General features: G+C 38.1%; 2 protein-coding genes and 1 pseudogene across 2 annotated transcripts; 2 read left to right on the forward strand and 1 right to left on the reverse strand.

The window, feature by feature from the left end:
• Window positions 1-1,759: 1,759 nt before the first annotated feature.
• Window positions 1,760-6,067, reverse strand: LOC131783561 (uncharacterized). Its single transcript, XM_059100321.2, has 3 exons — window positions 5,670-6,067; window positions 4,590-5,357; window positions 1,760-3,991 (listed from the first exon to the last, which is right to left on the reverse strand). The coding sequence occupies exons 1-3, from the start codon at window positions 6,037-6,039 to the stop codon at window positions 3,618-3,620; spliced, it is 1,512 nt and encodes a 503-aa protein (XP_058956304.2). The 5' UTR covers window positions 6,040-6,067; the 3' UTR covers window positions 1,760-3,617.
• Window positions 6,068-10,626: 4,559 nt separating this feature from the next.
• Window positions 10,627-11,570, forward strand: LOC136281984 (uncharacterized). The gene is made up of 2 exons (XM_066169016.1): window positions 10,627-11,009; window positions 11,386-11,570. Exons 1-2 carry the CDS (start codon window positions 10,697-10,699, stop codon window positions 11,568-11,570), a joined length of 498 nt encoding a protein of 165 aa, XP_066025113.1. The 5' UTR covers window positions 10,627-10,696.
• Window positions 11,400-15,284, forward strand: LOC136281983 (uncharacterized; annotated as a pseudogene).
• The last annotated feature ends 3,201 nt before the right edge of the window (window positions 15,285-18,485 follow it).

Consider the following 18,485-nt stretch of genomic DNA (forward strand, 5'->3'; position numbering starts at 1 on the left):
CTGTCGAGATAGAAGAAATGGCGGGACATATCTCCTAGCATTGGTTGTATGGTATTCCAGAAGAAATTTTAAGTTTTATTTGGATTCAGGTTTGCAATTATGTGTAGGGTTCCAGGAAGTCACCTATGTTCTTGGTCGATAAGGGGGTGGGAGAGACACTTGATTCGGTCTCGGAACGAAAAATGTTTACATACCAAAATAATAAACTGTGACGATAAATGGAAATTTATTGATGCACGTATTTCCGAAAAACTACTGAACTTCACTCTGTATTGATGTATTGAGGGCATGTAATCTCACACAACTACAGTTAGCAGTTACAGAGCCTTTTATTGCGATAAAAATTCGAACCTGTTTCTCCTTCAAGGCTATATATTTAAAAAATAGGGAAGCCTTGATTGTGCTCTGTTCTGTTGTAAAGCACGCAGGAAGCGGTTAGAGCATGAAAGAAGTGTAGGGAGAAACACGAGACGTAGTCGAGTGTTTCTCCCCACTTCTTGAGTGCTCTAACTGCTTCTAAGTGCTTTACAATAGAACAAAGCAAAGTCAAGGCTTCTATATTTTTATTTTCTCTATTTGTTTTATAATAAAGAATCCATTCAATTCCCCGCGCATTCTAATTTCACTTTTCAAAATCAATTTTAATTCTAAAGCGAACCACAGTGTCGTCAGCATGCTCTATACTCTCCTAAAGCACGCTATAATAAGCCAATCATAATCATCGTTAAAATGGTTCAAATTATCTGATTGGCTGTACAAAACTAAAGCTGTAAAAATTTCAAACCTTAAAGTTCACATTCTGCGGCAATTGTTTACAAACTTAAATAGTTTGGCAGGTCGAATCTAACACAGCAAATAATGACCTACAAATGGAAGAGAATTCTGAATTTTAGAGCTTTAAAAAAGTCAGTGGTTAAGTTTTAGAAAATTCAGTCAGAAATTAATTCCATGGCCAGTTACCAGTGCCCATGCACATGGCGTGAAATACCATAGACGAATGAGAATCTGCCGAAGGGGAATATTACTCCCAATCTTATAGAAGATATTAATATATATATTTAACGAATTACTTCTCGGGTAGACTCCAAAGCTGTAAAACCGTAAGATCTTTCTCTCCTTCCAGTTGAACGTTGATTTGTTATGCGACGAGGACAAAATAAAACCCAGAAGACTTTAACCCATCATGTTCGGTAAAACCGCTCTCCATTTTACATTCGTTTGAACTCTTTTTCCAAGGTTATCTTAATACCAATCGATAGCGGCAATTCTGAATTAATGTCGTCCCATATTGCTCTGAGGGTTCTTACAGTGGTAATCCTCCTTTTCTTATTTAATTCTTTCATCAGAGCCCCCAATCTTCCTTGGTCAGTCCACTGGTACTTATTATTTAGGCGGGTTAAAAATTGGCCCAGGGTCTCCCCAAAGCTGGACGCCTCTAATTGACAATGGTGGAATGGCAAGTAAAACGGGAAAGGGAAAATAGAATATCTGGTAAGAACTGAAGCAAAAGACTTGGGGGGGGGGGAGGGGAGGGGGGTTTACAGGATTTTGAAAACGGAAAGGGGGTTGCAGAATTTTGAGAACGGAAGGGGGGCTTGCAGGATTTTGAGAACGAAAGGGATTGATCGTCTCTAAAAGAAAGAAAAGGGAGCACTCAAGAAATTGAATGCCAATAAGGGGGATCATTAGAAGAATAGAGATTTCCCCCTCAACACACTCACATAGTCAACTAAACGAAATTAAGACCATACAATACCATACAAGTTTTATTGTGTCACACGCTAAGTTTTTCAGGTGTGACATTACAAAATGAAATGACACACCACCTAATTAACAGGTGTTTCACATAAATTAAAATTAAATTTTTAACATATGAACAAAAACTGGAGAATTTACAAAAGCAATTTAAGTCATGCTAGGGAGTAACAACGATAATCATATATACTAACAATGGTACAACAATACTGTAAAAAGTTAGGTTAAAAGGCCTGAAAGGTCAATTTTCTTGAATCTGTTCTTGAATAAAGATAATGATAATATGCTTCTAATCTAAGTCAAACCAGAACAAGCATAGTACTTGCTCACCTAAAGGTAAAAGCAAAACAGTTGTTAAAAGAATTACTCTCTAACACTCGGTTGAATTTTTCTTTCTTTTTTTCCTGGTTGAGCTCCTGGTACAATTCTTACTCTCGGGAACTTGCCCAGTATTGATCTTATTCACCACAGTTCAACTTATTTCTTTCGACATAAGTCCACATTGTTCTACTTTGCTATATTCGCTGATTGAAAGATGATGTGCACCAGCTTATAAAGGTGACACCGAAGATGACACTTCTAAACTGTCAATCTTCTTACATCGCGATCGCTCCGTTTCAGCCAGCGAATCACGTTAGAGTACGTGCGACAGTTCCTGCATACTAAGTATACACTTTCGTATTGTTTACTGAATCACAAAATCATCTTCTGCCTTAAATTTCTTAATTTTACGTTTAAGATCGGCCAGAACGAAGGCAAGATTGATAATATAAAAATTATAATCAACCTATTGGCAGAATTGTAATTACGCTTGAAAAGATAGTTTACGAGAAAATAGCCGTAGAGGATTGTTATATAACAACAGAGTAAACAGAAAATTCGGAGAAGAAGGGGCGTACTTAAGGTACCGCCCTTAAGAAAACTATGTGTTATTCGCATAAGTTATATAATTACAAATTCAGTGCGGAGATGAAAAAACATAAGCTATTTACAATCAGAGTCACCTTTTTAAGAAGAGGTGTTGAAGGTAACTTAAAATTTACGAAATATTCTGAATCGTGAATTTGACTTAGAATTTGACCAAAAAAAAACCAGTCTGAAAGTAATCAATAGCATAAGAAGCAGGAGTTTCCAGGAATTCCTGTGCGAGGTTAACTTTTACCAAAGAGATTTACAACTAGAAAATTGACATAATTAAAAACATAGCTTATTATCACAAAATAGTACAACAAGATCTTATCACCGTAGAAACGGAGCAACTGTTTCAGTACCAAATTCACAACCGCAATAAGAAAAAGGTGAAAGAAATTGTACTTAGATGAGATCGCCAAAAGGAATAAGAAATATTCAACCTGTCATATTATAATTTTTGTATCGAATGGCTGAAAGAAATATAATATTTACATTCTTTTTCCCAACACCAATATATGGAAACCCTTACAATATTTCAGATTAAATATAGTTCTATTTTTATCGTTTAACACAGTGACCTATTTCATCGACATGAGTTTAAAGTCATTTCGCTCGGGCTCATTGTCCCTAAAGCCATCTAAACCATTTGGATTCTAAACCTAAATTAACACCACACAAGCAAGAGAGGGTAATCAGGCAGCCAGAAATTTCCAGCTGGAGAAAAACTTTCCGAAGGGGTCTATTCTGGCTAAACCTTAGCTTTTGATGTTCCCAATAAATTAAGTGTTTAGTTTACGTTACCTTAACCTCAACCAGATTACTATTTGACAACCTAGAAAAGTATTTTAGAGATATATATGCTTCTGGCATACCACTATTTACACAAGGGAGGACGGAGGGGGTTATGCGTTCTTCTCGCTTGTTTCAAATTATGAATTAACTTTTGCGCTTCAGTTCTCGAATTCATCGAGCCCTCTTTCTATCTCGTTACCTTTAAGAAACGCATGGCAGACAAGATGAAACATCCCGGTCAACTTTTCGTAAACATATTTTATCATGGCGTAGATGACCGACAAGTTGGAAACCTCTCTCGTTATAACGGTCACAGCTCCTGTCTCCTCCATAAGGTAGATTTCCACTTCAGCTTCTGCAACATGTTCTAGCTTCTCAGATATATCTGGTAACAATTTATCCGGTGGTTTCCACTGCAGGCTCCCTTCCCTCTCCTCGTCTCTGAAGGAGAAGCTGCCATTTCGCACTTTGGTTTTCATCACAAGCGTCCCATGTTTGGTTTTGCCGTTCATTTGCCCTCCCTTAGAAAACCCTGAAACATTTGAAATATCTGTTAAGCAAACTATCGCTTGAACGTGTTTTGTTCACTAAACATGCGATAAGAAAATTGGTTTTCTTGAGGTAAGGATTAAGTAACAAATGTAAACTTACTGATGGACTACAGTCCTTTTGAGAAAGGAAGTACATTATTTCAGACAGCATTCAAAAACCGAAACTTGCGTCCGCCTAAGTTAATACTCTCAGAAAAGGAAGATGTTGTGTATATCGTTCACACTATTTTAAATATGTAAGGACCTCAATCAATCCTCTGGACGAGAAGAAATATTTCACACGGGCTGGACCCCTAACGCATTACCACGGAACGAACATTGTCTTCTATACTTTACTAGCTAATGAAATCAAATTAAAAAAAGCGCAAAATCACCTCTCTTAATCGAACTAAATTATCCACAGGATAAAGACATTTGAAAATCGATAATTCTGGAAAAATCGAACTACATCTGACAGAAATTTCATCGAAGTATTCATTAAAGTAAAGAAAAACTTGTGTCAACTCAAAATAAAATCAACCTATCAATAATATAAAATTGAACACATCGATACTCTCAAATAGTTACTTCATTCCTCACCAGCATGATCATCCTCATTTACCATTACATAGTCATCTTCTGTTTCTGTTGTCTCCCTCGAAGCGATTTCTCTGGTACAGCCTTCCGAGAGTCCATCCCCGTTAGGATCTTTACCCTCTGTGTCCTTCTTTCCTTCTTCTTTCAATTTATCTCCTTTGTCATAACATCTCGCTTCCGACACAGACGTTTGTTTGTTTACTTCTTCCTCCACTGAACTGTGTGCTATATCCGTTGCATGTGGATGATTTGTAAATTTCTGACTCGCTTTCGCGTCTGGCTCCTCATTCACTGGTATCTTATGAAGAGTTTCCTGAGGCACTCTGGGCCGATCATGTGGATGATCTGTGAATTGCTCGTGCTCTTTCGCTTCTAGCTTCTCAGTCTCGGGTGTCTTATGAAGAGTTTCCTGAGGTACTCTTGGCCGATCATGTGGATGATCTGTGAATTGCTCATGCTCTTTCGCTTCTAGCTTCTCAGTCTCGGGTGTCTTATGAAGAGTTTCCTGAGGTACTCTTGGCCGATCATTTGGCTTCCATTCAAACTTCTGTCCACTCTTACTCGGGTCAAAATAATGCAATAGCGCTTCCTCGTGAATCTTTCGGTAACTCTTGTTCCACGAAAAGATGAAGCTTTTCCTTCCGTCAAGAAACTCATCTTTAAACTGAGAAGAAACCTTTCTCTTAACCCAACGTGATATCACATATGATTCTTCTTCATCTTGATTTTTGTAGTGATCGTCTCCACCAATAACAACTATAACCTTTCCGTCTGGTTAAAGGAAAAAAAGAACGATTAATCATTCGTTGACTGCACAAACAAAAGCTTTTGAGAGTCAATCGCTTAAGTCACGCCACCGACTCCAACGTAGGTTAAAATAGAAATGGAATGGCCGTCTTTTGTTTACAAATTAAAACTGCTTCTAGGAGAAATCTCATCGTGCATCCGTCACCAGTAAATGATATCATGTCTTCCTCAAACATTTCTGGCTCGGACCGTAAAATCATTACGTATTTTTTCAATCACTACTGGCAAAATAGAACTATTGTTTGAAAAAAATAAAAGAATACGTCATTGAATTACCAGTGGCTTGGAGTAAGGCTTTATAGAGCTTCGCATAACCGATTCCAGCATTTTCCTCGTTTATGGAAAGACGAGATTCATTCGCATGAACCACAAAAAAGGCAACATCCATCTGCAGTTTAGGAATGGCCTTTTCAGCCACATGCGACATTTCAGAAAGGCGAAAACTTGTCTTGACGATGTCGAAGCTGAGTTCTTGTCTGATATCGCCTTTCATGTTAAGAAGCAATTTCTCCACCGAGTCTAAACTGTATGTACTGTCGCAATTAAAAAGAAAGACACGTTTGCGACATTCTGTCCTCGCGTTCTGATATGGTTCATCATCAATTGCGTCTGAAATACTTCGCTCTAATTCGTTCTGTTCATCCATGTTAACCGCTGTTTACCGTGAAAATGAAAATGTCGTTGTTTCTGAGAAAAATGCATGACGGTAAATAGAACGTCACGCGAACAGACAGGAAGTGCGTGACACCGAGCGGTTTGGTTCCTTCAGCTCGCGTAAACGGTGGCATTAACTAATTTTATTCGTTGCAAGTGATTTATCTCAAGCAGGAAGTTAGTGAGTTAACATTTTATTGTTACAGAAGAAAGCGAACGGACAATCTGGTTGAGATACAAACCACCTATTCTGTCGAATCGTCTCAATTTTGTGGATGTTCGATAACATAATTTTGGAATTTACTTTCTACACGACAAACCTAAAGGCAACCTAAATTTCTCAGTTATTTCAACTACTGCTGTGTTGCATAAAACTTAGCATGGTTTGTCCAAAAGTTGTTTCGATCTATTTCAAAGTTTGAACAACGAATCTTCCCCGAACTAGCCTAAAATCTGATTTCGTGGTTGGAAATGTTTGTTCAACCCCTGAGTGCTCTCAAGTGTATCGCCAATCTCCGAGCTCTGTTCATTGCTTTTATGCAAGGGAAATCCAATATTTTTTTTAGAATGGTTGAAGCCTTTATAAAATATAACAAAAAAAAATCATAAACGAAGAAAAAAATAAATATTGCCCGAAATGTGCAACAAACGTGCACATTTTACGATTTGATTGATTACTAAACTGTGATAAATGTGATCAATCAAATCTAAATAATCACTTACTTACAATGGTTTTCCTAAAAATTCAGTTCTTACATGAGGGACAATCTAATTATGGCTTCGGTCACGTAAACGGTAATGGAATCTCTCCATGTTAGTGAAGGAAAGGGATTTTTGTGGTGATCGGGCTCATTGTTACCCCTCTAAAATTTCGATATGGGAGACATAATAGAACAAGACGCTGTTGAAAGCGTTAACTTGAGCTTGCTTGAGGAGTATATAAGTAGTAAAGAGCGAGTTATTTTTTCGGTGGTATGCGTGTAGGTATTGGAACCATTGCAGTCATGAGGTAAAGGGTGCCAGTTACTGAAAACAGTTACTGGGACCCAATGGCGAAAAGAAAAAATTGATAAAGTACTCAATTTCAGAAAAACGTGTTAAATGCAATAATAATAAGAGCTGAAGTCACATAAATACAAAAATTATGTATACCGAATAACAAATCAGGTAAATCGTTGATAGGCTAAATGCTGGCTCTTTGTGAAAATCATCGGTGCATACAATTTGAGCATGACCAAACAAACAAAGGAACTTCTTACTCGGAACTCCATATGTGCTTTACGCTTGAGTCAACCCTTTCCCGTTTTATTTTGTTTTCATAACTAGATTTCCCGCGAAACATAATTCCCGCATATCATAATTCGCACAATTTTCATCTAATAAATCAGATCATTCTTCCATGCTTACACTACTGGTATCAAAGATTCCAATTTTCAAGTCATACATATAAATGAGCATCGTCTTAGCTCTGCTCCGATCGGTTACTAGTAATAGAGAAACAAATATTCCGCGAAAACTATTTCTATATATAACTTTATAAAAACCTTTAACCCCACATAATTCAGTCATTCCATATAAATTTTGAAAGTATTGTACTACGTAGTGCTTAGATGATATGTCTAACAGTACACAAGTTCCTTGAGAATGACTCTTACCATAAATATCTCTAGCATGAGTGTCAAACACTTTAAAATGTTCATTATTAGGGGAGTAAACAAAAGCAATTGTTGCCAAAATAAATGATCTGTATTTCTCTGATTTCAATGACTCAAAAGCTCTTTTAAAGCCTACACAGTACTCATATCCCTTAAATGTCCTCAATGGTGACCTCGCCATGAACTCTACCACTATAGCTTTCACTGTATTCCAGTTGGTAATTATCTTCTGATATGAGAGCATTGTTGGTAATTCAGTTAGCAGTAAATACGATTGTCTCGCTAGTTGTGACAAGCTACTGTAACGTTCATTTCCAACATGTATTACTTGTTCTAAGTCACTAGGGTTGCTTATTCCTTTCATGTTATGATATATTCAAGCGCACAAACTCATTCCAACATAATGTTGTCCTTTACAGTGTGCATTTTCTCCAAATACAAAAACATATCTGCCAGACTATGTGGTGCTTTTATTGTTTTACCGAGATTATACCGGGAATTTCTTATTCACAGATATTTTTTAAATTAAATGTTTACAAACGCGGCACGAGACATCTTCCCCCCAATTGAAGGAAACAAAATATAACGAATAACATCAGATAATCTAAAATGACAGATGAGGCAGGAAATGAACCAAGCTACAGATGTCAAACAATGAAACTGATCTTCGATTAGCCGCCATGCAAACAGCTTTGAGCACTTATTATCAAAAGCACAAGACAGAATTAATATTACGTAAATGTATTCCTTAAAACCCATGTTTAATAGAACATCCTTACACTTTACAAAAAATCTACAGTCTACTTTACCCAGCTATAATTTGAAGATTTGGTCTCAAACGTTTGAAAATGACCATGCTCGTACACAGTAGTCCTTATTTACGTAGTTTTCTTGATGACCCTTTATGTAGATCATGTTACGGTAGACTTTAGAGATGCTTTTCATTCAAAATTGATCATACTCATATTGTATGCACCGATGATTTTAACTGCATAGAGCGAGCATTTAGCCTACTAACGATTTACCTGATTTATGACTCGGTCGACGATATGAGTAAGCCGTCTCGTAGCTCAATTATGTACTAGCTTGCTGAATGCAAGGAAATCGCAATTCCTCGTCGGATGTTGAACCTATTCTCGCCAAACAAAAATATACGTCTTAGCCATGTCTAGGTTGAGTTCTTATCTAATACCGCCTCCATATCGAGGCAGTTTCTCCACCGGCTAAAAACTGTACGTTTGGTCGCAGTTAAAAAGTAGGACACGTTTGCGACAACCTATCGTCGTTTGCGACATCGCTCTATTTCGCTCTGTCTATCCATGTTTAACAGCTATTTTCTGTGAAACCGGAATAACGTTGTTTCTGAGAAAAATACATGCCGGTAAACAGAACGTCACGCAAACAGACAGGAGGTGCGTGACACCGAGCGGCTTGGTTTCCTTAAGAAGGCTCTCTTCCGCTCACAAGACGGTGGCGACAATTAACTTTGTTTATTCCGTGTGATTTATCTCTAGCCGATACTTATTTATTTATTAAGGTACTTTTAGAAAGAAATGCCAGCCAGTGGAAAGTCATTGAAACGTCAAACTTCCAGACAGGGAGGAAACTATTTCTGAGAAATAAGTCCTTAGTCGTAACGTAATAGCGTACTATCTCATCATTTCAGACGATGCTTATCATAAATTCACGGCCACCAAATAAATTGAAGCTAGTGAATTGTACTATATGATCGATGAACTGATTTGGATAATTTTTTTTTGAAAAATCATCAGCGGACCTGTCAATTTCCCGAGGATCGAGTTCTACCATAAATCTTACTACAGTTTTCCCGACATTGAAGCACTAAAGAAGGTCTGAAGCGAATATTTAGCTGAGATTGCAAACTTCGCTGATAACCTTCTAGTGTCGCCGACGTCGGCAAATGCAGATAATTTTCTCCTTAGTTAGGGAAATGATCTTTAAATGTCTTATTCACTATCTACGTTATGTACAACAAAGCAATCTGAGCTAAACTAGAAACGAACGGCCGGAGATCTGGGGTCAACTACGTCATTTCCTAGAATCAAAGTCCCACGAAAAGCGTAAAGCGTTGTATCGTGCAGTCAGTTTAGAAGAGAAAGAGTGTTGCAAAATCGTCTCCTATTTCAAAATGGGAAGTGAAGAGTCAAAAATTGTGAGTATATGTAAATTTGATTCTAAAGACTTAACTTTAGTAATGATGCATGGGAATTGCCATGGAAGCAGGCAATGCGCCAATTCCAATTACTTTCGAATTCCTTGCGGCGCTTCGAATAAACATTCAATTGATGTTGAAGTTCGCCTTGTTTCCTTTAACAAAACATCAGCTGAGGAGTACGGTTACTAAGATGATGAATCCAAAAACTTCAACATCAATCGCAAGACATTATCGTTATTCCATGGCCACAATGAATTTTCTATTGTCGCTACCTCAAGACATATTAAAGGCGACTTCCGTGAACTTTCTAAGAAAAAACACCTCTGTCAATGTGCTATACTATCAAAAATTGGATCAAAAAATCGATGGGTTTCCTTTCTTCTGAGATGGTCATTGCCGCCGCTCATGGAAACAGCCCCTTGAAGCGAACAGATAAAACTTGTCACCGGAACAGGGATTTTAATTCAAGTTTGATAACACATCAACAAAGTAAGCCTCTCTCCCATTCACAAAAGTTTTCAGTAATACACAAGTCTAGAACAAGTCAATTTTAATTTGATACTGACGTATCCTTCCCAATATCGTCCCAGAACAAATAGATGCGGTAGTATTATCTTAGCAAGGAGATTGCCCAGGAACACTAACCTGTTTTCGTTGAAAATTTTCACATATTTAGAGATCCTAACAAGTTTCTATAATGTTTTGCATATTTATTTGTTTTGTTTTACTTCAATAAGGAATACTCAGGAACAGACAGCGTGGATCCGAAAGTGCGCGAACAAGGTCGGCTCAGAGCCCAAGAGGAGCACGAGAGGAAAATGAAAATGTTGCAAGATGAGTTAGAGAGACTGCGTTTGCAAGCGTTGCGTGACGCCGAAGAAACTACTAGAATTGAAGACGAAGAACAAAGAGAGAATTTGGATGTCCAACGACGCGAAGCAGAGAGGTTAGCGAGAGAACTAAAGGAAGAGGAAAAAATGCTCAAATTAAAAGAAACACTGATGAATTACGACTTTCAATGTCGCCCACTTATCAGGAAAGAAGCCTTCCTTGATTTGCAGGTAGACGACATTGAATTAATCCGCATTGCCTTAATCGGGCCAGCAGGTTCCGGAAAGACCAGTTTCATAGGTAAGAATAAAGTTTATTCAGGCAGAATGAGAAGTGCTTTGTTTCATCTTTCATATTGCGATACGTCCAGCCAGGTTCTTGACCAGGATTTTCAGGCCTTTCAGTTAACTGTTATTGTTAATTAAAAGTAAACTGGATGTCTTACACTTCACTTCATAGTAAAACTTACAGCGTTGGAAATTTTAACTCACGATGACTTCGTGATGCGTTACAACTTTACTTTTTTTGTGTCAATTTTCAATGCTTTTGTTTTATTTTGATCTTGGTTTGTTTATTTGCTTTCAAATAGAGCTCACAGAATTGGATGCGAAAAATAGTAATTATTATCTGTACGTATTCATCCCCAATTCCATCTTCTTATCAAAATTTTTACCAGGAACACTACAGCGAGCCATCGGAGAAACTCAAAGCGCTTTCGAACATGGACTTGGAGGAGAAGGTACTATTCTGCTCCATGAATATTACGTGCAAAAATATATTCGGATGCTAGACACGAGGGGATTTTTCGCTCAGGACGAAAAGCTTGTGGATGAATGCCTGGACATCCTGACAGGAAGGTAAATAAACATAATTTTATAATCCTGCAGCGGGGAAACGTGTGAAAAGCTTGGCTCCGATGAAAATCGAAGACAAAGCATAACATCTATATAAGATATGTCAAATACTTTAGTCCGCACGCGGTTGGTCTAAGCGCTTTCCACGACCGAATTTGCCCCAGCTACAAGGGGAAAATACCAACCGATAATATAAGTCTTCTTTTCAAATTTCATTCAAGATGGAAAGCGTTATGCTGTTGTTAAAGAAGCAAGGTCACGCTTGTACTTCCGTGAATATCATATGCTCCTAACTGAGCTTCGCTCTCCGAAAACTGCTTACATCTCGGATCGAACACTGAACCTCCGCAGATAAATATCCGAGATGTAGGCTATTGTTAAAACATGAGACATCAACACTGCAAACCATTAAAATCCTACCCATTACAATTTCCCCAAATGTGATTGGTGCACTGACTGCTTAATTTTTCACTAACCATTTTGTAGAGTTGTAATCGGACAGTATAATCGGATACTTGACTATAAGCGGACACCTGCAATCGGACAGTTGAAAGAGCCAATCATACTTAGTCCACTCAGCTAAATCCACCAATCACAGAATTGATCACAATAACCATAGCAACAAGTACTTATCCTGGGTAAAAACTGGGGAATTTCCAAAATGGAAAAATATTTACCTTGAAAATGATATTGTTTCTATTGGAGATATTTGTTCTTGATGTTTTTTTTTTTTCGAAAATTGTACTGGTTATGATTAATCGGTAACAGGACTTCGTGTCGTGCAATTCTGTCCGTAATCATACTCGTGATTAACGAATCGGACTCCCGCTTCACGGTCGTCCGATTTTGTTGATCACTCGTTTGATTACAGACCGAATTGGACTCCATTCAGTCCTATTACCATTATTTATCATGCAATGTTTTGGAATGAATTATCATGACGATGAAAAAGAATAAACAGTCAATATATTTGGTGCGCGGTTTGGCCAAGCATTCCTCAACTAAATCTAAATTCGGGCTTAAACGAAACAGCTGTGGAAACAGTACTTAAGCAACTAAATCTTGACCCCCTTTCCTCTGAAATATCAACCCTTCTTTCTGTCTGTGAAAAACTCAATGCAAATGCGGTTATATGCACATGCTGGAAATTTTTTAAGTTTGAATGCTGCATGATCAACTACATTTTTTTTTATCTCCGATTCTCATTCATGGAATTGCCAAACAACCTGCGCTATTGCAGCCTCGAAGGGAAGTTTCGTAAGGGCCCTTAGGTTGCAAAAGTTATATGTGCAAGTTTCCTAAAATTAAATCCTGTGTTGATTCATTTGTGAACAGAATTCGCCCTGGAGAGGAAATTGAGAGAGAACACGAAAAATCTGAAAATCGCTCTAGCGATGGAGGGCAGGACCCGATGAAGACAACAAAGAAGACTTCTCCGCTCTCTAAATGCGTACACGCTGTAATTTTTGTCGTAAAAGGAAACGACCGTCGACTGGAAAAAGGCATTTACACTGAGCCGCTTAGGAAAATCCGGGCTCACTTTCAAAGAAATGGTAGGAGCTCATACAATCATATAATCAGATTATGAAAGCAAAATTTTACTAATAATTCATTACGTAACTTTATGGCAATTATCATGTTTAGTAGAAGTGTCTTGTCGGAGAGGACTGGGGAAAAATCACCGGTAGAAACTGTGCAACTGCAATATATGTGAGGTGCCCCCTCGCGTTGTGCATGGTTTTGTCCAAAAAATAATAATAATTAAAAACAAAACAAAGCAATCTGTCAGCCTTCTCCGCTGACTCAGTCATTATCTACCAGTAGTTTTGTGCAAATTTATAGTGAAGTGCATGTATTTACAAATTCAGACAAACAACGCAATTAGTGCTTGCCACCAAGAAATGTTTGGACAAAATTGTAAAATTGTTTTTGCAAGTATGTCATTTTGGTGTTATTAATTTGGGCACCTTTTTGAAAAGGTAATAGCGAAAGTAAAATGTTTCAATGATTTGCTTGCATTTTAGCTCACCTAGTTAGTCTGTCATGCTACGACCAAAGATTGAGGGTACTTCTGAGACAAACAGGGTAGGAACTTTGATTAATTTGCTATTTTGCACGTGACATAGATGCATCACACCTCATTTCATCTATACCAGGTCACGCTCCTGTAACCGTAATCACGTGTCTGGACAAACTGAAAACTGAAGAGGACCAAAGAGATGCGTGTTACTTGGCAGCTAGGGTAACTGGCGGTCCAGGAGGAAGAACTCACCTCATTTCTAAAGAATAAAGAAAATAACTGCAGGATTCTTGCAGTAGAAAGAAGCGCTCTTGACATTTTGGAGTCTGCCTTAATTTCTGCTGAAAGCTTCATACGAGTACACAAGCAGAAAGAGAAAAATCAGATAGAAAGGGAAATAATGGCCTCAGGTACTAAACTAATGCCTACAGTAGCCAGGAGGTCTGTATCGGGAAAAACTGTGCCCTCTGTCTTAAGCACCGCCCAAGGCCTCACGACCTCGGCCACAGTTTATCCCAATGAAGACCGACCTAGGCTGATGAATCAATCAGATTGCAGGATTTCAGAGTTCGTTACTGAACCCTCTGATAAAAAGTAAACAGTTATATCCAGCACTCATGAAGAAAATGGCTTCATGTTTCCTTTCACAATGCGAAAATATATCTTAGTGAGACTATTCCCGCGTCAATTAAATTTGTAACTGGGCGAGCAATGTTTGAAAACAGCGTCTCAATCACACCAAGGTGAAACAAACCTATCTGTTTCCCGTTGAAAGAGACATGTAATGGGTTGTTATACGTTCTTAGGATGGGATCAACCATTAAACAAACAAACAATCACATTGAAGAGGTAAAGTGAAAACGCCAACAATGACTAAAACAACAATCATTGCTTTCACTTACTCTCTCTCATATCATTGTTGGGTTTTGCATAGAGGTTTAATAAGCACACACTAATTTCAACGGGAAGATGTGTATTTGAAATGCATAAAATTTCATTACCCAGTGTGCCAAATGAAAATACGCCAATGGTTGTCTACTGTTATTTCCAGCCTACCCTATCCAACTGAATATTTTTAGGAAGAAAATAATAAGATAGCTAGTTGCAATCATTCCACAGAACCAAAAAGTGGAGCAGACAGTGTTGAGAGGTTCTTTGCCCGTCTCATGCAAAAGCACCACTGGACCGAACAAGGGAAAGTAAATTCTGTACTTGACCACCTGAGAAGACAGGAAATCAACACTGTCATGGTCCTTAAGGAAATGTGGGAAGAAGTCAAGTCGGACCTGCCATTGTCAATGGGCATGAAGAAAGTTTTAGAACAGGAGATGGGACGTATTTAAAGTACAACTTTAACAAAAGAGCCAAACGTACTTATTTTATCTTTTGTTAAGCGATAAAATTGAGGCACATAGGTAGGTAGATAATCTTTATTTACCCATGGACAATTCATCAGCCATAAAAACATTCAAACATATAAACATGCATTAAATGGATAAGATATGATAAAAACTATACTTAAAGCACAAACCTAACTAAAGCTGCTTTCCAAGAATGCCGTGCCTGAACGTACTTCTTTAATTAAACGCTTTAATAACCCAAGGGACTCTGCTTGTCTTATGTCACGGGGAAGTCTAATCCAAAGAGTGGTGCCACTATAGCTAAAGATATTTTTGTAATAGTTTGTGCGCGGCAAAGGAACATTAAGCTTATTACATCTTATTTAGAAGCACTATAAGAGCCACGCATCTGCGTTCGTCCTCAGTTGGTATAAAGTAATCATTGTTCTATCATTGTGCTTGTCCTCGGGAGCTCTTCAACATACAGTCTCACTAAATTTTTTTTTTCGAGCTCCGATATTTCGGTCCGGACTTCAGGCTCGCTCGAACATAACCAGCGATACCAATCTGGTCAGTACAAAATGCAGACTGCAGACTGCAGACCGGGTACAAAATGCAGATTAGGCTCAAAATGCAGACTGCAGACTGGGTACAAAATGCAGACTGAGAATTTATACTGTTTTTTCGTCTGATACGTGATAACATTTCATCTTACAACTAACCGAGCGTCACGCAATGCTTTTTCCGCGACCATCTCACTATTATTTGCACTATTGTGGAATATTCTTTGCCTGTTTCTTTATCACAATCGTTCTTAATATAATTTCAAGTTTCCACACAGTGTTCTCACTTTGCGCGCGAGTTGGTTGGTGTGATGTCTGTACAGAATTTACCAAATTAATAAAACTGGTTGCAGATGTAAATTGAATATTTATCACATAAACTCCGGCGTTGTACAAGGTTGTCTGGCCCGGAGAAAAGCCGTAACAACATTCGTGAAAAAATATCGTATTTTTTCACGTGTGTTGATATAGCCAATCGGCTGCTTACACGTCACTTGCCTTTGGCGCCACCCGGTCAGGTTGATGAATGAACGGCCAAGCCTTCATGATTCTCAATACGAGTTGTTTGTCGGAGCTTTCTCAAATTATGGCGTCTAAAACAATAAAAAATCCGTATCGTTGATAGACGGTAAGGTTCAAACTTTCCTAGAAGGGGAATAAAACCAATATATTAAAAGAAAAACCGAAATTTGTGTATTCCGTGGCTTTGGTGTTAGCATTTCTTTCGGCTGAGAATGAAAATCGACAACAGGAAGATTTGCTTCTGGCCGATCTTGGCCGTTTACCTGAAGACCTTCATCTATCGGTAAGGACAAAGTCAATAAATGAGAATTTTGTAAATTGAAAATTACGACCATTTTTGTTTTTGTAGTCATGATTCAACGCATTTTTCCATCTTAAGAATCAACACCAACGCACTCTACGATTGTTATTCGAGGATTGTCGACTCATTTATTTTCATTCATTAATGAAATCGATTTTTCTTCCCATTAAAGGGCTATTGTGTTTATATGATAACAAAATAATACATGGTTGCTTGAAGATATGGAATTTCTCTTCTCGTGTTCAACTCGACATCTCACTCGTTCGCTGCGCTCTGCAACACTCGAAGAGAAATTTCATATCCACGCGCGCCCATGTATTATTCTTTATTTTAAACGCGCAATATTCGAGAAACAGTTGACAGCTTTGCACGTGGTCCATACGTTTCATCTTTTTAACCGATATGTATTCATTTTGTTGACCAAAATGCGGACCAAGACCAAAACTGTTCACAGGTGTACACGCACTGATTTTCACATGTGTTCCTTATATTGTTATTGGCTTACATGAGGAAGTGGCGATTTTGATAGGGAAAAGCGAAGTGTTGTTTTCGTGGCTGGTCATTTATTTACTTTCCTGGTGGTTTTATTTCTCATTTGTTCGGTGACTACGCAAATATCAATATGTGAAAATCAGACTACATGAAGGCTTGAAATACTATTAAGAACGATTGGGGCCTCGTTTTTAAAAACAAAATGCAATAGTCGCTTTGTTTAAAACAAAAGATATCATGAAACGGGCAAGGAATATTTCACAATAGTGCAAATGATCGTGAAAGATGAGGGTTATTAATATTTTGCTTCTAGAGCAACATTTGATGCCTGATTATACCCACCCAGCCCACCCTCCGCCCCACAAACACACCCACACACACCGACAAAAAGGACACTGTCTGCCTAATGACCCCTGCCCATCCCACCTCCAGCCCACACAACTTTTTTTCTAATTCCCATCACGACGAATACACAAGTTTTGTTATCACACAACTACCAAAAAATAAAAGAAAATTTATTCCATAATTCTTGAAAGTTCACATAAACCGTAGTCAACCGTACCTATAATCAACAAGTCCAAGAAATCAATACAAACTTAAGCCATAACATGAATAAGCTGGCTTCAAGAGCCCTTTGATCTTCTCTTTAGTTATCGTTTTAATTGAAATTCTAATGTACGCAACGGTTTCTTTATCATGTTCATGTTCTGTAAGCCTGCCTATACTAGGGGCAATTCGCGAATGAAGCTCAAAAATCAGATATTGCATAATTTGGCGATATTTACATCTAATGTTTTCAACAACAAATGTTTCAGACAAATGAAACATGCAAGGCTTCGAAAGAATGTTATCTTATGAGCAATATCCCGAAGAGAAATCTCGCCTCTGGTTGTCATCTTTGAAAAAAACAATTGATCAACCTTCATGGAGGACTACTCGACGTAACTACAAACATATACCTCAAGTCGTGTGCGTATCATCCAGATTCCGAGTGCTGCACTTGTTCTCAAATTAGTTTGTATTATGTGATCTAGCTTTTCGGCCCACCTGAGAAAACTATCTTTCCGGGTGAGTTCTCTTGTAAATAAAAGTAGCTTTCAATATTTGTGGGATTTCAAGAATGTGCCCAAGAAAGTCTCAACAAATTAAGGGGAAGTCATCAATGTTTAAAATTTAACAAACTATTGAAATGCAAGCGCACAAACAATTGGAGACCAATAATCTAAAGGAGGGTATAGTCACTACGCTTTGCGCATGCGTAAGTTACTGGCCATGTTACTGCTCCGTCCGTTTCATTTCTTTGCACATGCTAAGTTACTGGCTGCGTTACTGTTCCATCCGTTTCGCTTCGCTGAAAATGTGTTGAGCTCCATGCGTACGAAACTTTACTCCAAAGATTGCTTGAATACTGGAGTATATGTCATTTCTGTCATAAGCTTGTATCCCTTATGAATCCTTACATATATTTGATAAAAGATTTCCAAGAAAACAAAGTTGTCCACACGTTACTACATATCCAGAAGGATGGAATTCCAAGCACAACCCTTTATTGTTGGTGAATCTGCGTGCTGTGTCGGAAACCCCTTGAAATCAGACTGCCTCTAGCGTTCAGATAAAGTTAGAAGGGATTCTTTGCGGGGGAAATACTGGTGATCACACCACAACAAGTCAACAGCACAAATGA

This window comes from Pocillopora verrucosa, chromosome 6, assembly GCF_036669915.1.
Source record: "Pocillopora verrucosa isolate sample1 chromosome 6, ASM3666991v2, whole genome shotgun sequence".
NCBI classification, from domain to species: domain Eukaryota; kingdom Metazoa; phylum Cnidaria; class Anthozoa; order Scleractinia; family Pocilloporidae; genus Pocillopora; species Pocillopora verrucosa.

Excerpts from the sequence above, each read along its gene's own strand:
- LOC131783561 (XM_059100321.2), bottom strand. The coding sequence starts at position 6,039 with ATGGATGAACAGAACGAATTAGAGCGAAGTATTTCAGACGCAATTGAT. Across the intron at positions 5,358-5,669 it reads AGCCTTACTCCAAGCCACTG|ACGGAAAGGTTATAGTTGTT; the intron begins GTAATTCAATGA and ends TCCTTTAACCAG. Across the intron at positions 3,992-4,589 it reads AAATGAGGATGATCATGCTG|GGTTTTCTAAGGGAGGGCAA; the intron begins GTGAGGAATGAA and ends CAAATGTTTCAG.
- LOC136281984 (XM_066169016.1), top strand. The coding sequence starts at position 10,697 with ATGAAAATGTTGCAAGATGAGTTAGAGAGACTGCGTTTGCAAGCGTTG. Across the intron at positions 11,010-11,385 it reads CGGAAAGACCAGTTTCATAG|GAACACTACAGCGAGCCATC; the intron begins GTAAGAATAAAG and ends AATTTTTACCAG.